The sequence below is a fragment of the Danio rerio genome, chromosome 17, assembly GCF_052040795.2.
Source record: "Danio rerio strain M-AB ecotype USA chromosome 17, GRCz13ab, whole genome shotgun sequence".
Classification (NCBI taxonomy): domain Eukaryota; kingdom Metazoa; phylum Chordata; class Actinopteri; order Cypriniformes; family Danionidae; genus Danio; species Danio rerio.
In genome coordinates this window covers 40,472,501-40,493,922 of record NC_141037.1, presented here as the reverse complement: position 1 = coordinate 40,493,922, position 21,422 = coordinate 40,472,501, and the positions used below count along the sequence as shown (strand labels likewise).

Sequence of the window (21,422 nt, the reverse complement as noted above, 5' to 3'; positions counted from 1 at the left end):
TAAAATAAGAATGCATGAAGACCGAATATAATAGGGGTTCTGCACACTACCTGACAAAAGTCTTGTTGCCAATCAAAAGTTTTAGTAACAACAAATAGTAACTTGACCTCTAGTTGATCATTTGGTATCAGAGGTGGCTTAAATGAAAGGCAAAGGCCTCTAGATTATGATTATTTTACCACAATGAAATATGATCATGTCTTGATTTTTAATTATTTAATTAGGACAGTCATGTAAGGTTCAGTGAAAAAATAATTAATTTTGTGTACGACTCCCTTCAGCTTGGTGGACTGTATCCATACATACATCTTGCAGGACTCCCAGAGTTCATCAAGATCCTTTGGAATCATCTTCAGTGCCTCCTCCTTCACAAAACTGGACTGATTTCTGTGAGAATCTTGGGTTCGTGTGGTTTCCAATGGGTCTTCTGCAGTATTTGTGATGATTGGGATGCAGTTCAACAGATGATTCATGTAAATTATCTACCTTCTACCACTTTTCCAAATGATTAACTAGAAGTCAAATTATTATTTGTTGCTCTTACAACTGGAATCAACAAAGAAACTTTTGTCAGGTTGTGTATGTGGGTTCTATCTCCATCAGGCCCGAATTGGCTAATCGGGAGGACCGGGAGAATTCCCGGTGGGCCGGTCCGTTTTTTTTTTTGGCCGCGAGGGCCGGTGTCCCTAGCTCCAGAATCTGTTGCTCTCAGCAGTCACACTTTTTAAATTAATTAATTTATTTACTTGACCACAATTCTTATTCATTATTTTACCGCAGCTCTGCTCTTTTTATATATAACCAGCCCGCAGGTTAATGATGAAATAACTCAGATGAGTCACCACTCAATATACAACCGTTGTGGCCCAGTGATTATCACGTTAGATTTCGACGCCGCTGACTCGGGTTTGATCCTCATCTGAGTATTTATTATTTTTTTTTATTGTTAAGACATATAATACTGTTAGGGTTGTTGAACATTTGAAGTTCTAACGCAGCTGTTTTCTCAAAAAAAAGACGTGATAGTGTAATTGTGAAACTGAATTGGAAATGACCTTATTTTAATATAGTCAGTCGTGAACTGAGGTGGGCCGGTCTGAGGCTTGAAACTACAGGGCTGAAAAGGAGACCCACTCCGGCCCTGATCACCATCAAGGTATTTCATCCAGTCAGATGTTGGTTATAGTTCTGAAAGCGTCAAATAGAGCATTTCCCGTCTATCAGCGGATTTACCAGTAGATCACTCATACATGTGCATGGTTCAGCTGATAGACGTAGCTTTCAGATGCTCCTGCATACAATATGAATTGCTCTGTGGAGAACATGAATAAGTGATCAATTTAGCCAGTCAGAAAGGCATTTCTGTTGAGTACATGAGCACAATGGTCCACCCATCACTTGCCCTCTCTCATTGACTGCAGCCCGTTGTTACACCTGACAGCCTGTGTGATGTTGAGTTGGCTGACTGGTCCAGATATTTGGCATGCTAGATATGTTTTTCACATCAGTGAGCCACTTTGTATGTCGTTAAGTATGGTAGTTCACACAAAGATTGCCGAGCACTAATCACTCGCTGATTTTCCCCTGATCACAGACCAACCTGTCATTCAGCTTCTTAAATTGCAAATTTGTCTTCAGTCTGGATTAAAATCCTGTAGGTTGAACTAAACGTGTTGTTTTGAGATTTACTTGATAAATAATTTTATGACAGAGGTTTAAAAAGACAGGATTTTTGTGTGTGTGTATATTTTTATGTATTTTATTGAATACTAAGGCTTCATGGTGTTAATGTTTAAATGTGCACCAACTACAAGTAGTTTTAACAAAGAGCAAAGAAAGATTCTTCCTTGATTAAATAAAATTTTAGATTTCCTAGGGTCAAATAGTTGTACTTTGGGAGTCTGTAGTGTGAATCTTTAGGGGCATTTTTATTTCTGTATGGTAGTCCGTGCATGAATCTCCATATGTCTGCATGTGCTCAGTGGGCTTTCTCAAGAGATGACCTTGAGGGTGTCCTCTTCTCCTCGTGTGCAGTGGGAGGGGGAAGCTGTGGGATAGGAAATGTGATCAGGGCACCAATGACTCTTCCGCTTGATGGATAAACCTGTTGGGTTTTTCTCAACAGTTCAGATAACGACGATGGAAATGATGGTGGTGCTTGTGATGATAAAACATTACGCCACAATTGCAGTCATCGATGATAGATCACTTCTAAACGGGGAAAGCTATTAGTGCCACAAGTGTTTTAATGAGCTCTTTAGGTTGAAAAATGACTTGGCAGAGATGGATTTTTAAGCAGGTTTTGATGTTTTTACAAAGAAGATTCTTTTATTGCGCGTGCGTGTTTTGAATGGCAATAACATGGATGGTCAACATTTTCTTGTTAACAAAGATAGCCTTAGGTCGTGTGTCCACCGAAGTATTTTTTTTTGCACTGCAGAGATGCAAGCTATGTTCTACAAACGCTCCATTACGAGTAGGGATGCACCGATAAGGATTTTTTGGCAGACTTCGATAAGAGATAACTAGGCCAATATACTGTACTATAGCCAATAATTATAATATAATATAAATATTTCAAAATGTTATATTTTTAAATGCAACTGATTTTAATTAAAAAAAACTTCATCAAAGTTTGAACGGATCTTATGAATCGAATAGCCTGCTCAAAGCAAAAAAGCTATAATTTCAAAATTGCAAGGTGATTATAGACATTCATGATTTTATAGCATGCCAAAAATAAATTGTTTTCTTTTCTTTGCATAGCAAATTAACATACTTCACTGTTGTACAAAAATAATTAGTTGAATAAAAAATGGCACTTAATTTACTAACAAGTTTAACAAATATGTTTTAAGTAAAATGAAAATGAAAAGAACTAAGAACTGAAACCAGCTTAAATGGTCTTGAATAAAACGTGTTACATGAAATGTACATATGTAGATATACAATGCCCGAAAAGGCATTGTGAGAGGTGTTTTGACAGTTCAAAGCCACCGTACAAGCGAAAAGCTAAATACAGATAGTATAACTTGTGAAAATTCTGCATAAATTAATCATATTTGGCGTTTTAGATTCTTTTGAACACATGTAGCTGCTGCTTGTTAATCAGACAACACTTCTATGTTCGTTTTTGCTGTTAATTGTGGGAAAAATGATTGAAAGGTTTACAATTAACCGCTGTGAGCTTGAAGGCGCTGTGTGACGATGTGGAGTCAGATTAATCCTCAAGTCAGATTTTGATACAATCCTGAGCATTGAGCTCAGGTGACTTTGACAAACATAGAGCACAATATAATGTAAAGACAGAATGTGACGAACTGTTGGGAACATCCATGTTGGATTCAGTGTCTGGCGCACCTCTCCCCGGTGCTGCTGTGAATGTTCCGTCAGCTCATCGTGTGTGTATGCATGGTAATAGCCATCACGAGCTCTCGTTATAATCATTATAAATATGTCAATCAAACTGAATGTAATCTTACATCAACATCACATGGCAAGCAATGCGTTAATAAGAACAAATAATCATAATAGATTACAAACTACCCAACGAGTTGTTTAGCACGTGTGCATCGCTGCTATCATGTTTACACATGTAATATTTTTCCTGATACAATTTAAACCAAAAAACACAGTGGCACTCAATCAAAAATATCTACAAGGAATATAGTTACTTACCAAGTTATTAACACCCAGCAATACCACACAAAAAAAGTCGGACTTTGAAGGAATAAACAATGTGAGGTAAGCTCCATTACACTTATAGTACACTGGATAAGTCTAACAAGTTCTATCTACACACGCCCAAGGCAGACAGTTCTGTACAATTATGTAATTTATCGGTTTAAATATATCAGCCTAATTTTGACATCGGACCGATAATGATAACATTAAAAATAGCATTTATGGGCCGATATGGCCGCTGATATATCGTGCATCCCTAATTACGACCGCTTCTCAAACTGAGACAGTTTTTAAAACACACCGAATGCTCAGTGATGAGCATAAAACTCACACTTAGTGCCTTATGTAACGAAATAAGATAAATTTATGGGTCACACTTTACAAAAAGGTTCATTAGTTAATGTTAATTAATGCTTTTACTAACATGAACAAACAATGAACAATACATTTACAACTGTAGTTGTTCATGTTAGTTAACGTTAGTTAATGAAAATACAGTAGTTCATTGTTAGTTCATGTTAACTCATGGTGCATTACTTATGTTAACAAGCATGGACTTGGATGTTAATAATGCATTAGTAAATGTTCAATTATGATTAATAAATGCTGTAAAATGTTGTTCATGATTAGTTTGTGTTAGTAAATGCATTACTTAATGAACCTTATTGTAAAGTTCTTATTTATGTAATTATGAATTTTCAGTTAGAGGTCTGAATACTCCGTTAGAGATCAAGATCTTTTACCATTAAAGTGACCAATTCTGTGAGGCAAAGACAATCCAGCGTGGTTATAATATGATTTAATGACTAGCCTTACACATAACGAACAAAACATACGGTACAGAAAAACAAGAAAAATAAAGAATTGAGGTAAAAAATGGCAAAATGCACTTCTGTAAAAAAAAGAACAACAACCCAGAATTGATAAACCCCTTAAAAGGGGAACAGCTTAAAGCGTATATGAAGAGATGCTTGCATTAATATCTCTCGTGTTGTGCGAGTTTCAGTTTGTAATTGTTGGAAAAGTGACTCAAGTGAGTCAAGGGCACAGAAAAGGGGTCTTCACTGGACAAGTTCTGGTGGAGACCTTCTGCAAAAGATTCAGGCATGTAGATGGATGGGTCAAGTCCAAGACCAATAGCTTAAGAGGAACATTCGCGTGCAAGACTTTCCTTTATTCTCTTCACTTGTGTTGGCATTCTTCAAGATTCAGATAATATTCTCTCATGGTAAATAAAACTCATGGTATAAAATTACACAAACCCTACAACATATCATCATATGTCCTAGGTAATGAGCAGTAGAATTCAATGGGGAACACAAAGACACTAAACGTGATTGTTTAAATGTACACAAACATGATTCATGCATTTGTAGCTTATCAAGGCCTTGGAAGGGGCAACAAAACAGTATAAGGATTATAAAGTGTACCTGTATATGTAAGTTATACATACATTACATACACTTTGGAGTGATTTCATTTTTTATTGACAACAACAGAAAAATGAATAGTGCAGCTCAAACAGTGCAGTGTTCTGCATCTCAAAAATGCTTTGGTGGACATTCTGATGGACAGGGCAACATTTTTACCAATGTTGCTGGAGAATTTTGCAAAGCTTTGTTGCTTGGCTACTTTTTTTTTTTTTTTTTAAGAATGTGCTACAATATTTGTATGTCACCTGTTTCCCTAATTAGTTTTGCTCAACATTGCTCAAAGTTGCCCTTTGTATCTTCTGCATTAGGGCCATTCACACAGAACAAATTGACAAAATTTGCCTCACATTTTAACTGCCTGCAGTGCCTCGTGTTTTTGTGGTTGCGCTCCGTGCGCTCACACTTTTTCCTATCAGAGTTGACAATTTTCAACTGCGTTACGTCAGGTGCGTCTTTTTCGTTCTCCAATCAATCGGGGTTTCGTTCAAGGTGACAGCAGTGTTAGGTTGTCAAGATCAGGGGTTCCTAAACTTTTCAGCCCGCTACCACCAAAATAACAATGTCAGTGACTCACGACCCCAATTTTTCAAGGTGGTTATACTGTAAATACTGTAAATAAACATTGCGGATACAACTATTGGCACATATAAATATGAGAATATTGACAACACAAAAATGCAACAGCCTGTGAACCATATAATGTTTTTTTGTCATTTATTAATTTAATTACATATTAATATGAAAACAACAGGCTGATGGTTGATTTTTATTTGTATGTTGTTGTTGTTGTTGTTGTTGTTTCTTTAACCAAACTAGTAATTATCTTCTGTGAGTTATGAATAAAATATTGTAATTCAAATAGTTTAATAAAATTTATTTGAGTTTTGGAAAACCAAGCGACCCCTTGTCATTGTCCCGCAACCCCCCAGGGGGTCCCGACCTCCACTTTGAGAACAACTGGTCAAGATAACTACGGAGACTTTTAAAGATGGAGGAGAGACTAATGGTTACTGTTTTGACTTATCTAGAGCTGTATAACTTGAATATCACAATATGATTAAATATTTAAATTATACCAATATCAAACCGCAATGTTCGTGCACAATAGGCAGCTGATTCAGTCATTCCCTAGCGACATAAAACGTGCGGTGTGATCGGCTTCAGGAGGTATTTTTACCTGTTTTATCTCCTTTACTTTTCAATTGTTTTCCTATGTAAACATTCGCTTGACGAACATGGATGATCATTGCTTGTCTTTTGCTGCACGACAGCAATATATTAAGACATTTACATAAAGCATTGCTCATTAATGTCAGTTCTAAAGCAATGAACCAAATAGAATGCTGTAACTCAAAGCCATTGCGAGCTTCTGTTCACAGTAACAAGTTGGCATGACAGCAGTTTTATTTGACTGCAACATGGTGGAGGCGGCACATTTTCCCTGACTATTGTGTAACTGCTTAGATGCAAACATCTAAGCGGTGTGTGAATATCCCCTTAGAATGTTCTTCAGCCAATCATAATCAAGCAGTCAATGGGCCCATAGTATAAGCATGTATAATTTGTAGGGCAGATAATCTGAAAGTGTGTTCCGATATATATCCTTCAAAAACCCTTTAAAAGGCATTAGGACATAGGGAATGCAGCCTTGGTGTGGGATTGCCCATCAATAGCTTCATAACTCTTCATCTACTGCTTGGCAACACCTAGCAACAAATCAGAACATCAACTTGTGGCAATGTATTTCCCATCAGTAGACTGAAAGTGCCGAAAAGTCCTCATTAGCTAAAGAGAGGGCAGATGACTGTATGGATTATGGCGTGATGTTGATTTATATTGTGAGCTTCATTAGCAAGCCCCTGACAGGGATCATCTTGTGCCATTGGGGATTATTTGACCTACAGGGCTGCCCAGGTCACAATCAGAGCTGCCATGGCAGAATGCACTAGCGTGTGACATGCCCAACCATGTGTCTGTAGGGGGTTTTTGATGTTTAGAGAGATTGCTTGAACAGAAGGCCTGGAGGCATTTCGGTCAGATTTAAAGCAATGTTGTCGGTTCCATACGAAGTTAAGCTCTATCGACAGCATATGTGACCTAATGCTGATTATTTTAGACTCACATTTTGTAAAAATAAATGAATGAATGAATGAATGAATAAATAAATAAATAAATCATGATTACTGTGTGGCACATAAAATACAAAATACTGAGCCTAGGTATAGTTAATATATAACATTACCCTTTATCATTTGATATGTAATACCATTATCATGTCATAGGGCTTTAACAAAAATATCGAAAATGAAGATTTACATTGTTAGATTTACATATTTTACTATTACAAATTGTTATTTTTTTAGGTGAACAATGAATCCATGAAGTAAATCCATGGGGGAAAAAGTTTGTTTTGGTATTCTTCAATCGAAAAATTAGTTTACACTAATACGTTTTAGTTTTAAAATGGGGTTTTAGAATGAAAACGATCCACATCCACTTTACAGTTTCCCCTAGCATTTCTGAAAAGCTTTCCGTCCACACTACACTGCTGAAAACGCACATCACATGACCACATACACTCTCTGGCATTCGCTGCAGTGTATGCGGCGGTCTGAGCCCCAGGCAGTCAGCGATGCTTCGAGCACAAAACCCCCGGTGAGAGCAGCACACTTTTGACAGTTCATCAAAGATATCATCTAGATCACATCTCACTATAGTTGTTAAATGTGATATTTAATTCATCTGGTCTCTAACAACTCTTTGGTCTTTTGAATCTAATACTTGTTCTCAGGTAACGGGTTTTGACTAGGTGCAAAGATGATTTAATTTATTAATTAATGTAACTGTAACACAGGGAGTGACACAGACAACTGAGGCGAGGATCCACTTGCAGGTTTATTGGAGTAGTCAGGCAAGCAATGGTCAACACCGGTGCAAACAGATGTATAAAGGAAGTCCAGAATTGTGGTCAAAAGTATCAGGCAAAAGGCAGGCGGAAAATGGACAAAAAGGCAACTAAGGCTAAGGTCAAAACACTTCAATCCTAAGGTGACGCGAGTGTAATCAGTCAGAACGAGGAAGCGTGTTTGTGTGAGCGAAGTGCATGTATGAAAATGTAGTCCAGAAATGGTGGATTTGTAGTCCATGGTTATTGTGAATGAGATCCAGCGATCTTATTAGTTACGATCGCTGGGGATCGTGACAGTAACCATGTACACTAATTCTGCACATTTGACCGATGGCTTGCCTTTAATTCCTATTTTGTATAAACCTATTGCACGTTAATCTTTTATAATGGCCGTTATTGATTATTAAAACTGATACTCAGCGAAAGAGACAGTATGCTTCGTATTTTTCAATGAAAATGAAAGGAGGGCAGGAGGGTTATGTTATAGACTCTGTTAACTCAGTAAAAATGCATACAGTGAAGATGACAGTCATATAAATATGTAGCTACACAATGCCTTATCATTTTTGGTGTCTGTTAACTTTTTATTAATAAAAAGAAAATTGATAGTTTCTTATATCATGTCTTCATTTTATTGTAAAGATAGTGAAACGATGTAGCCAGGGTGATATGAATGAGGTTATAAAGTAGCCTACACTGTTCCCTTTGAAGATTTACTAGATGTGTCCTCAAGAGTTATCAAACTTGCAAAGTCTGAACTTAATAAAAGGATGCAAGACTGAAATTGCTTAGTGCACTTAATATTGAGGGAAAAGTCCCAATCAGATGTCTGCAGCCATGCCTCTGTTTTCAGATGTCTCCATTTTACCCCATTCACACTGACATGGAGCAGCAGTGTTTTAAAACTAAAATGGCCTCTTGATTGTTCAAAAAACACTAGCTGTGTCCGAAACTGCCTACTACTCAGTAGGTACTGCATTTGAATTTAAACGTACTACTCGGCTGTTATAAAAGTACGTTCTATACAGTATGAATGTAAAAAGTTGGAATGGAATTCGGACCTACTACATCCGCCATTTTGTCATGGTCAAGTGACCTACTGCGTCAGTTGCGTCGCCTCACATCCATTCATGAATTCTCTCACGGGGCATTATGGGATAGCGCAGCGTGCATGGGATGCACACTTCAGAATCTCGCCGGAAGTAGCAAGTCATTCGGGTACTTCTCGCCTTCTGATTTTCGAATCTTTGAATTCGGACATACTACTCTGTTCGCATACTGATTTTAGCGTACTATAAAGTATCGAAGTATGCGGTTTCGGACGCAGCCACTCTGTTTTCGGCGCTCGAAAACTTCATAGTAGCCTGGACAAAAGGCAAAACCGCAGCTAAACTTATGTGTTTTAAAACTAAAATATATTTGTGAAAACAAGGCCAAAGTCTGAGCGCTTCCTCGTTTTTCATGGCTTTTTCTTTTTGGATGTCAGGTTGACTGCTTCATTGACCATATTTTTACCCACATCCCTCCTTATCAATAGTTTGCCAAAACAAAGCCCTCCCCTAACTCAGTTTTCTGTTTCAGATGAAAGAACGTCAAGTCAACATGCTAAAAGTCTCCTCCAGCTCACACTGATTTAAAACCTGATAGTTCACTCAAGAATAACATTTGTTTCGCTCTCAAGCTGTTACAAAATGATGATAATTGACAGATGAAGGTAGATCTAGTAGGAAAAATGTACAATGGAAATCAGTGGTAACTCTGTTCTGCAGAAGAGGCTGTGGTATTAGAAAACTTCATGGTAAAGCCGCCTTTCCACTGCATATGACAATGGAGAGTTGTCCAGGAGCTGCGTAGAGTTCCGATCATCTCCAAGTGGTGCTCGCTGCAGAGCCATTTGAGGAGAGCTGAGCTCCAGCGAGGGGGAGCTTAAGCTTGAGATCCACCTTTTTTGCACTTCTTTTACGAGTGATGTCACTGGGGGTAGGGTTAGTGGTGGGGTTGGTGTACGCATTAAAACAGCTTACAGGAGGAGGAGAGACAGCTCATGCTCCCCCTCGCTGGAGCTCAGCTCTCCTCAAATGGCTCTGCAGCGAGCACCCTCTCATCATCTCTGTATGTGGAAATTTCGAATCCGATTTGAGCTACAGATGCCTTAAAATATTTGAAAAATTTTACAACTCCTGCCACAAGATCGTATGCGACTGGCTGACCGGATGTGATGTATTCCAGTGTTGTTGAAGTAGCTCAGTGCGTGCGAGAGTTTTTTTTTTTCTGTTTTGAATCAGAAAAAAAAGTTTGTTCCAAAACATTTCTTCATAAATAAGTGTTTTTAAAAAAATCGTATTTTTTATGTCGTCTCCACATTCCTTCTAACATTTTTAGCTGTATATGAGTTTCTAGTATTTATTCATTCAACCACGGTTAACGCACAGAGAATAAAGGCTCTTGCTTTTGCACTCTTTTATTTTAGACACCACCATGAGAACCGCTTCTTCTGCGAGCTTATTGGATGTAGTAAATTAGACATTTCATTCAGAAATATCCGGAAATGAGTTTGGCGAGTGCAATTACAACCTTACTACTCCTCCTCAACGTTTCTGTTTGTTGTCAAAACTGACAGTTGGAGTGACGTGGTTAAGTATGTTAGCCATGACCAATTCCTATACTGTACGTGATCTGACAAAAAAACAGGAAGTGCATTTTCAGATTTCATGACATATACAGAGGAGGTAGTCTAAACAGGATACACTTCAGAAGTGCGATATAGCATTTTTTTTATGGCACTGTATAAAAATTCATATTTTTACAGTACTTTGACAGGTGAGTTCAGAGTAGGGGTAGACTTTTAAAAATATTATTTATTGGGTAATTTAATAGAGAACAAATACGTTACTCGGTACAACTACTGTTTTTCCGTTACTGTGATGCTTGGGTTTAGGGTTGGAATGGGGATAAATGTTAATAAAATACAATTAATGGGAAATTAAACAAAATAAATCATTTTTGTTAACTTCCAGCTGCAACCATATGTCAAGTCAGGTCAAGTTGGCTTTTATTGTCATTTCAACAGTACACAGTGCAGTTTACAATGAAACGAAAAAAATGTTCTTCCAGGACCAAAGTGCTATATCAAACAACAAATTGACAAAATAACACAGGACTGTGCACTACTAAAAAAAATCTAGAGAATTAAAAAAATATGATAAATTAAAATAAAAAATAAAATAATAATAATAAGAGTATGAGTATGTAGTATCTGATCTAGCAACAACATGTACAGAAGAATTGTTCAACAAAACTAGCAATGTGAGCTAACAAAATCATGTGATTTAGTTTTTTATTTCATGGGGACTTTGTATAGATAACAATACCTCATTTAATTTGAACATAATATTTTTAGTTAATTAACTTGCATGGATTAATTGTTCACCTTAAGACTAAGAATATACACTAGTCCCCGAAGGAAGCTTGTTCTGATCAAATTTCCTTCACTGCCTTCAATAACCCACAATACTGTGTTTTACATTTCAGACAAAGCGCCTCTCAGGTATCATCTTGTGTGTAAACACATTTTTGACCATAATTTTCCAGTTTTGATGGCATGTCTATCAAAAAGTATTCTCAAATATTCTCTTAGTTTCACTAAAGCTCTTTCTCTTTGGTTATTTGTGATTAAATCGTTATTCTATCTCAGAAGTCTGTCTGAAATCAGTTTTACGAGGTGCTAAAACGCTGCCTCCAGAGTCACTGCCTGATAAGGAAGCGTGGCAATAAGTCAGCTGATTATGCTTTCGGGCGCAGCCATAGTAAATTTTGATTTCATGCGGACTTTAACGCTGTGTAGTCAAGTGAATCAAACTATTCTTTGTACAGCACGTTTTACATTTTATTATCTACTGTCTTGACAGTCACTGTAATTAGATTTGAGGACCACAACAAATACGTATATTATCAGGAATCTGCGATTGAAACATGCTGTGAAAACCCATGTTACTTAAACCTCTTCCATCCCACTTAAATCCAAGAATGCTAGGGGCAGAGATCAAAACATCCCACTAGCAAAGCTATGTACAGTATGAACTACATGCTTTCATGCACTGCTAATTTATTTATTTTTATTTATTTTTTTTTTAACTATGCTTACCCTTGGCTGTAGTGTATGTTAGTCTGTCAAATACATTCAGTCCTATGCACTAGTGACCATGTGTACCACGTGAACAATGTGTTTATCTTGCATTATGATTAAGTTGCCCATCTCTAGGGCATGATTTATATTCTGTTGCCCACACATTCCAATCGTTTCCTGGAATCTTATGCAGATCTGGCTTTATGGACTGTACCATCAGGTTTTTATCTGGATCATTTTTATGGAAAGTGACAACTTGCACCAAAGTGACTCCTCCTTTCTCATTTTCAATGCAGCTATCCACGAGTTCCCCGAGGATCTATTCACCAACCAACAGCGTTCGCAAGGAGCTGTACTGCTACACATATTTGCGGTAGGAGAACGTTGTGTGCGCACGTCAATCAACATCTAGCCCTGCACACCGGTTGACCTTGTCATCCGGGTTAAACTGTGCATGTCTCACAATTTTATGACAATTATAAATAGTTTGTCAGCATTTGTGGCCGGTCACGACTTTGGCCACCCTGTTAACTGCTTAGAACAGAAGCACGTTTAGGCATGTAATTGATTTATTTTGTGTGCAAGGCTATTCTAGTGCATCTCTTTATCGTTTCATTAATTGGTTTAATTGTGTTCACATTGCAGGCTTTATATATGTTCCTGGCCCTTGCTATTGTCTGTGATGACTACTTTGTAACCTCTCTTGAGAAGATTTGTGAGGTAAGAATGAATTTACAGCTGCAACAATGACTTCCAACTGTTCATGTAAAGCTGGATATTCCTGCACCATCCTGTAATATAATAATAAAACTCAGGATGTTTGGTTTATTTATTTATTTTAATTTGGACAGGCGGTGCTTTAATGGGGATTAAACTAGAGATGAGGCTTCTAAAAGTAGGTTTTAGTATCCTGATAGCCCGCTGTGCCTTAGCCATCAGAGAACTGTCTTTGTAACAGAAACATCGTCTTCTACAATACATTTTTAAGACAAATTACTGTCTGACTTTAAACTGCCTGCTGAGAGCTTTATTCTAATATTGCATAATCTTTTAGAATCCTGTTATAAATGGTTATAGTTATCCAGCTGACTTATTACTTGCACGTCAATTAGTCTGTGTTTAGTGTCAAAATATCCCCAAGAAATATGTCTGATCACTGACGTGACCTTAAAACCAGCCTAATTATGCAATTTTCCTTGAGGAACAGTTTAGTCAAATAATGAAAATGTTGTCATTTGTTTGCTTCATGTAGTTTGGAAAGGGGTCATTACGGAAGAGTTTTCAATGTATGTTTAATGCAATGACAACATGACCATACAAGTATGTACGTTTTTGAATCTTCTAAAGCATAAAAATGCTATATGTTTAAGGATATTTAACAAACATGCTAACCTAAACAAGTTTTTGTTTATCTGAAAAACAATGCTAAAGATATGCTCAGATATTCCGCTTTAAAAATGTGATTTCTTTGTCGTAAGGTCTGTCTTTGTTTTGGTCTCTTTAACCAACCCATGGTCAGTTTAGCCAATTAGATTTCAGCACCCAGGGTGGCCTTGTTGGAAAACAGCATATTTCATTCATTCAGTGAGGAAGGTTCTCAAAGTATACATCTGTGATGGAAATGCGACCTTTAGTAGACAGTACCAGACTCAGAAAAGAGACGATGATTCACACTTCCACATAAAGTGGTTATAAATTAGCAAATAATATAAATATTATGAACATGAGCATTAGGATAGCAGGCTGCACTGTAACTTCTTGTTCTTACAACATGATGTGACGAGATTTGCAGCAGTAAGCTTTTTTGCTGTTTGCACCAGACGAAACATGACAGAAATTTAAATACAGCCATTCAGAAGCACAGAATAGTGCACTTACTGCACTTCAATGAAATGCTAAGCTTTATAATCGAATTTTAAGACATTAAACCTCATTAACATGATTAAATGTACATGCTGAATAACTGATATGTGTTGGCTTGCACTGAGTCACAGTTAAAAAGTTCAATTTCAAATGGTTTTTCAAGATTTAAGGTGAACTCTCTGCTGCTGCTTTCAGTAGTATGGCAATAAATGTCATGTGAAATGGCATTCAAACTCACATTATTAGCATTTAACACTGAATAAAGCACACGAGGTGTACCAGAGGTGATCATTGTCAGTGTTCTGTTGTTCAATAAATAGAAGCCGTTCTAAAATTATAAATTTTAGGTGTTTGTTAAACAAAAATATTCCTTCTACGACGTGCCGTTGCTTTGCTCTTTAGGCATAGTCAGGTACACTCTTTTTGATGTCTTCTACCTGGGCTTGCGTGTGTTTTGGACCAGGTGTACAATATCTAGTTGAACCACTAGGTTCAAACTTACAGTTTGAACAAAAGTGAATATTTACTCATCTTCAGGTAGTTCAAAATCGTTGTTTATTTTTTTTTTTTTTCTTTCTGTAAAACGCAAAAGATTTGTTGAAGAATGCTGGAATCCGGTAACATTTACATCTAGGTAGGAAAAAAAAATACTATGGTATAGGCAATGACAGCTGATTTTCAGTTTTCTTTTTTTTGTTTGTTTTTGTTTATTTGAGTGTGTGTTTAACAAGGTTTAGAACAAGTGGAGAGTGTATAAGTAATCACCGAATATTTATTCCTTTATTAATAGGGAGGCTGTTTTCATCACTTCAGTGATCATTAGTATAATTAGTGTAGTTAAATGCAAAATTACTATAATTAAATTCACCACAGATTTAAATCTAATAATATATATTAGTTCTGGCTTCTGCTAGCACTGAATGATAAAATAGCATAATATAATATAACATGACTTGGCATAATAAAAAAATTGCAACATAATTTCCCCTTATATACGATAACCTGAGATGACAGTTGAAGTTAAATTGTAATATTTCACAGATAAAATTTTTATGCTGCTAATTTTTATTTAATAAAGGGGGGGAAAGTAATGACAAATCAAATTTTAGAGCTAAGTGATCCTTTACCAGCTGCTAGTCATTCAGCCAGCCCACTGACAGCTCTCTAGAGTCTATTTAGGCCTTTTAATTATGGCCCTCACATTTCCTCTTTCTTCCTCCCTTCCATTAGAAACTGCACCTGAGTGAAGATGTTGCTGGAGCAACCTTCATGGCAGCTGGAAGCTCCGCCCCTGAGCTGTTCGCCTCTATAATCGGTGAGCAACACGTGCAGGTGCTTATATGGGCATCAGTCATGTGTCAGCAGATGCTGCCATTACAACCTCTCGTTTTTCTGCAGGTGTGTTCATTACACATGGAGATGTGGGGGTGGGCACCATAGTGGGCTCAGCCGTGTTCAACATCCTGTGCATCATCGGCGTGTGTGGGATTTTTGCGGGGCAGGTGAGTAACTCTCAGAGCACTTTATCACAGCTTGGCTTTTTTTAGAGCTTCTGCCACTCTTGACCTTTTCATGTTTTCAGCCGAGCATCACAGGATTGTGTGATCACAACGTTGCCTATTTTGCTCAGGATTAAAGAGTCTTTTTATTGGATTCTTTTTCATCCAAAAATAAAAATGTTCTCATTATTTACTCATCCTCCAGCAGTTTCAAATATTTGTGTTTCTTTATTCTGTTGAACACTAAAGAAAATATTCTGAAGAAAGTTGTAACCATTGACTTATTGATTAAATCAAACAAAAAATAGACCACCGAATAGTCAAATAAATTCAAATTGAATTTAATAGGACAAAACCAATAGTACAGAATTCAATGGTTACTAGTTTTCCAGCTTTTTTTGGTTTCCAGGTTCTGCAGATTGCAATGTCCTGAATTTTGATTGCCAATCTTAAGCCAATTGTAACAGTTTGTTTTGGTTTGAGTTTGAATTTCCCTAACAAATCTCAGAGCCCGGGAGACCAAAATTTTACTCACCATTTATTTACTTTCAATGATACCAAACAATTTAATTCAACTTCAGTTGTGTTCAACAAGGAAATGAAGACAACTTCAGGCAATATTTTAGGGGAAAATATCACAAAGCGGTTGCCATTGACATTCATAGTAAACAATCAAATATGTTGTCAATGGCTACCATTTTCGAACCGTCTTCAAAAAATCACCTTCTGTGTTCAACAGAAAACGCAAACAGGTTTGAAAACATTGAAAGTACGGTTTAATTTTGGGGTAAACTGTCCTTTTTTAATGAAAAAAAATATTTTTTTTTAAATCTGAAAAGGAAAAAAAATCCTTTCTTGAAAGTAATGACGTAAATGATGATTTCAATGTAAATGTATGATGTAAATGATAATGTTCTACACTTAATAGTATTTTACATAGACTTAAAATATGTAAAAATTGTGCCAAATTACAGATACCGTGGGGAAAATAAGTATTGATCACGTGACCATTTTTCTCAGAAAACATATTTCTAAAGGTGCCGTTGATCTGAAGTTTTCCCTGGATGTTGGTAACAACCTAATAAATTCATTTGCGAGAAAACAAATCCAATTAGTTTACAATTAAGTTATGCACAATAAAACAAAATGACACGTAGGAAAGTATTGAACAAATGAAGAAAGGAAGGTGTAAAAAGGCAGTGAAAGCCCAGACAGCAGCTGAAATCTCTCAGTAGTTAAAAAGTAACCTTCTGCCCTTCGTCACTGTAAATTCATGTTAGCTGATTCAGTCTAATATCTACATTACCAGGATGATGATGATGAAACCAGGGTGGACATTTCAGCAAGACAATGATCCAAAACACAGCCAAGAAAACTCTCAAATGCTTTCAGAGAAGGGAAATCAAGCTGTAGAAGAATGACCCAGCCAGTCACCTTGAAATCCAATAGAAAATATAAATTAATAGAAAATTATAAATTAATTAAATTAAATTACTCAGATTTGATAGACGAGACCCACAGAACCGTCAAGATTTTTACACTCTGTTGAAGTCTTTGAAAAACTCACACCTGAGAAATTCATTTGACTTCATTCTCCATATGAGAGACATCTTTAAGTTGCCATCACAAAAAAAAAACTTTTATATAAAGTATTAAATTGGTTTCAGTACTTCAGCACTTTCTCCTCATGTCATTTCATTGTTATTACACACAGCTAATTTTTTCATATTATTTTGGTTTTGTTTTATTTTTATGTTTGTATTGTTTGGGTTTTTATCCAAATCAGGTTCAATTCCACATTAACAGCTTCTTTAGAAATATTATGCCCAGGAAAAAACATGATGTGTTTAATACTTATTTCCCCACTGTAAATAGCTTTGTTGTTGTAGTGAGGTCCAAGAAATACAGTAGCTTTTTAAATGCTTATTGGTTGGACAGTTTTGTCTTTTTGTTGTGGCATGAGACCATACTTGAGGGTACAGTAGATATGGGAAAAAAATAGGAAAAAGAGGAAAGGTCTTATTTTACTTCGTGATCAAGATCCTCTGCATCGCCAACATGTGTGTGCTATTTGCGGGCTACTCTCATAGCTCTTTATTATAGCTTCTGCCACTCTTGACCTTTTCATGTTTTCAGCCAAGCATCACGGGGTGAGAAGAATGACTTTTCCAGGCTTGCTTTTTTATTTCCTATCAGATTTAAAAAGTGGATTGTTTTACTTCAAAGGATAGAACAAAACAAACAAATGAAACTCAGCTTTTACTCACCGCTGTTTGAGTTTCCTTCTCTATTTGAACACGCAAGAATGTGTTTTGATAATTGTAAAAACAAAAATAAATAAATAAAAAGCGGTATCTATCGACTTTAATGGTAGACAAAGGAAATGCTATGAATACTATGATACTATAACAAGATATAATTTTTTGTGTTCACCAAGTGATTGTTAAATACTGCGAATGAGGATCTTTTTCAGTTTTTGGGAAAACTATTTCTTTCAATGTAATGTCATGTCATTTTCATCCGGTTATCCGGGGCTGGCTTGCGGGGGCAGCAGTTTTAGGAGAGAACTCCAGAGTTGAGGGGGATTTTGAGGCGTTTCCAGGCCAGCCGAGAAACATAGTCCCTCCAGTGTGTCCTGGGTCTTTCCCGAGGCCTCCGCCCGGTGGGACATGCCTGGAACCATTCCCATGGTAGGCATGCAGGAGGCATCGTAAAACGGATACCCGAGCTACTTCAGCTGACTTCTCTGGATGTGGAGGAGCAGCGACTCTACTCTGAGCACCTCCCAGGTGACAGAGCTCCTCACCCTATTTATAAGGGTGCACCCTGCCACCCTGCAAAGAAAACTCGTTTTGTATCCGAGATCTGACCCTTTCAGTCATGACCCAAAGCTCATGACCATAGGTGAGAATAGGAACAAAGATTGACTGCCGTTGTAGTAGGAGGTACTGCTGCCGTTGCATCAATCCACCTGTCAATCTCACACTCCATCCTTCCTTCACTCGTGAACAAAACCCCAAGATACTTGAACTCCTCCACCTGGGGTAAGGACCGTCCTCCAACCTGGACATGGCAAACAACCTTTTTTTCTGGTGGAGCACCATTCCCTCAGACTGGGAGGTGCTGATTCTCATCCCATTTACGTCACACTCAGCAACAAACCATCCCAGAGCATGTTGAAGGTCCGTCATCGATGAAGCCAACAGAACAACATCATCTGCGAATAACAGAGATGAAATCCTGCGGTCCCCGAACCAGACCCCCTCCAGCCCAAGGCTGCGCTTTGAAATTCTGTCCATAAAAATTATGAACGGATTTGGTGACAAAGGGCAGCCCTGCCGGATTCTAACATGCACTGGAAACAAGTCTGACTTATTGCTGGCAATGTAAACTAAACTCTTAATCTCTTCAAACAGGGACAAGACAGCCCTTAACAGAGTGTCTCTGACCCCATACTCCCAGAGCACCCTCCACAGAATGCCCCGAGGGACACAGGCTTTTAATGTTTAAAAATATATTTAAAAACATTATAGTTAAATAACTCTAATACTTTAGTCACATTCAGGAAAAAACTTTTACCGCTGTGATATTTTTGTTGTGACCTGTAGGCACACTTGAGGGTAAAGTAGACATGAGACTTTAAATATAGGGAAAAAGTTGTTTTTGTTGGCTTCTGTTTACAAAGCTCTTCTATTTCCCTACTAGGTTGTTTTCCTCACCAAGTATGCTGTATTCAGAGACTCCTCCTACTACATTATTTCTGTGATCGCCCTCATTGTAGTAAGTGTCACGATTCTAATGAGATCTGATAACCAAGTGGAGCCTTCAAGTAAAACCCTATTAACTTTGTCCATAGAAAAAATGATAATTAGCAGTAACATAAATGGTTATAAAAAGACAGATTCTTGTACACGTTGGTGCTTTTAACCAGTTTAATGGGAATCACATACACATTTTGTGTGTGTGTGTGTGTGTGTGTGTGTGTGTGTGTGTGTGTGTGTGTGTGTGTGTGTGTGTGTGTGTGTGTGTGTGTGTGTGTGTGTGTGTGTGTGTGTGTGTGTGTGTGTGTGTGTGTGTGTGTGTGTGTGTGTGTGTGTGTGTGTGTGTGTGTATAAGAAAAACTGCTTTTTTTCCCCTTGAAAACATCTTTAAGTTTGTAATTGTGCAATCTATTATTGGTCAGCTGAGGCAGGTTGTTTTGGTTCAAGGCTTTCAAAATGTAATCTGTGAAGGGAATCTATGAAAAAGTACTTTAAGTAATTTAGACATGCTCTGAGATCTTTATTGTCTGCTGCTACTCAGTGAATATTAACACAATCTCTGTGCATCTCTTTCAGTTTATTTACGATGATGAGATTTTGTGGTAAGTGGACCTCTGTCTGTGTTTACCTTATCCTAATTGGTTGAAGGCACAGATCTGATTGGCTGTTTTCTCTGTTTCTGCAGGTGGGAGAGTCTGGTGCTGATTGTCATGTATCTTGGCTACATCATTGTCATGAAGTGAGTCCTCGTTCAGTGTGTGTACTCATTCGTTTAAACATCTGATTTGGTTATTTTGAATATGATAAATTTTCAAGAGTTCACACTTAGATACTGTTTGACAACTTGTTAGCAAGTTAGCAGGTTTGGCATGCTGTCCCGGGAGAGAACCCTGAGCTGAGAACCTTGAGCCCAGGGCTCCCGCCAGGTCCATGAAGCATGTGAGGGGAGTACGAGATCAGGTGTTCTCGAGAGCTCCCCTCGGCAAAAGAGGAAAGGAGGAGAAGGGGTGGATGGGGGGTTTCTTCGGAAAACGAAGATAGGGGTGTAGATCTTAGCTAGGTTATTTATAGTGAGTTTGGATCGTTCTGATTGGCTAGCTAATGAGCGTAGATGAGTGGCCGGCTGCAGTCAATCATATCACGTGCTCCTCTCGAAATTAGTTTATGAAACTTCATTTTTTGTTCCAAATAAGTAATTGTAATATTTTTATATACTACCATTTTCTTAAATGTCACTTTTTCAATCGTCTGAAATATGTTGCCACTTACAAGTTATGTAATCACAGAAAGTAGACTTTTAGTCTCTTATGCTTTTTTAAGGACACATCAAAGACATGTTGCTCTTTCTTTGTTGTTGTCCATGTTTTTTTGATGCTGTATCTCAGTAGTACTGCAATGCACCAATAAGATTACAAAAAAAATAATAATAATGCACTCGACTGACAATATTGTCCTTCCTCCACAAAACATCATTCAAAACACTTATTTGGGACATTGAATCACAGTAGGTTTCATTCACTAACCATGCATATGCAAAAATAACCGCGTTAAATGTGCAAACTGATCTTTTCATGAATAAATCATGATTCATTAAAACTTTCATACTAAAATGTATCCTAAATTTACAAAAAAAAATCAGAAACAACTTGTATATGTACTGTATGTTTCCTGAGAGTGATGAATTGCTTTTCAAGCCTCCAACACACTGAATGCATTAATGCATTTACTCACCCGTCACTTGTTCTAAGGCCCTGTTTACACTGCCAGTTAAATGTGTTTGAGTTTCTTTCTCCTGCTAATCACTAAAGGAGATATTTTGAAGAAGGCTGAAAACCTGTAACCACCATAACTATTCCTTACTGTTCGCTTTGACTTCTATGGATGTCAATGGTTACAGGTTTTCGGCTTTCTTCAAAATTTCTGCTTTCATGTTCGACAGAAGAAAGAAACTCACATTAGTTTGGAACAAGTGAAAAGTGAGTCAATAGTGAGTAAATTTTCATTTTGGGGTAAACTATCCGTTTATGAAACGATGAATGAAATTAGTTAGACGTCATATAAAATATGTCATTGCTTTGAAACATTTCATGTAGTGTTACATATCATGTTTCACTTTCTTAAAGCCGTTTAAGTTGTATTTGTTATTAT

At 37.2% G+C, this 21,422-nt stretch overlaps 1 protein-coding gene across 10 annotated transcripts in view; it reads left to right on the top strand.

Moving 5' to 3' along the window:
• Positions 1–21,422, top strand: part of slc24a4a (solute carrier family 24 member 4a) — a 104,726-nt gene that overhangs the window by 55,552 nt on the left and 27,752 nt on the right. For all 10 annotated transcript variants that reach the window (NM_001017770.2, XM_087288998.1, XM_087288996.1 and 7 more), the window contains 7 exon segments: positions 12,448–12,524; positions 12,797–12,871; positions 15,245–15,329; positions 15,413–15,516; positions 19,219–19,293; positions 19,851–19,876; positions 19,960–20,013. In NM_001017770.2, coding sequence (NP_001017770.2) covers positions 12,448–12,524; positions 12,797–12,871; positions 15,245–15,329; positions 15,413–15,516; positions 19,219–19,293; positions 19,851–19,876; positions 19,960–20,013 — 496 coding nt within the window.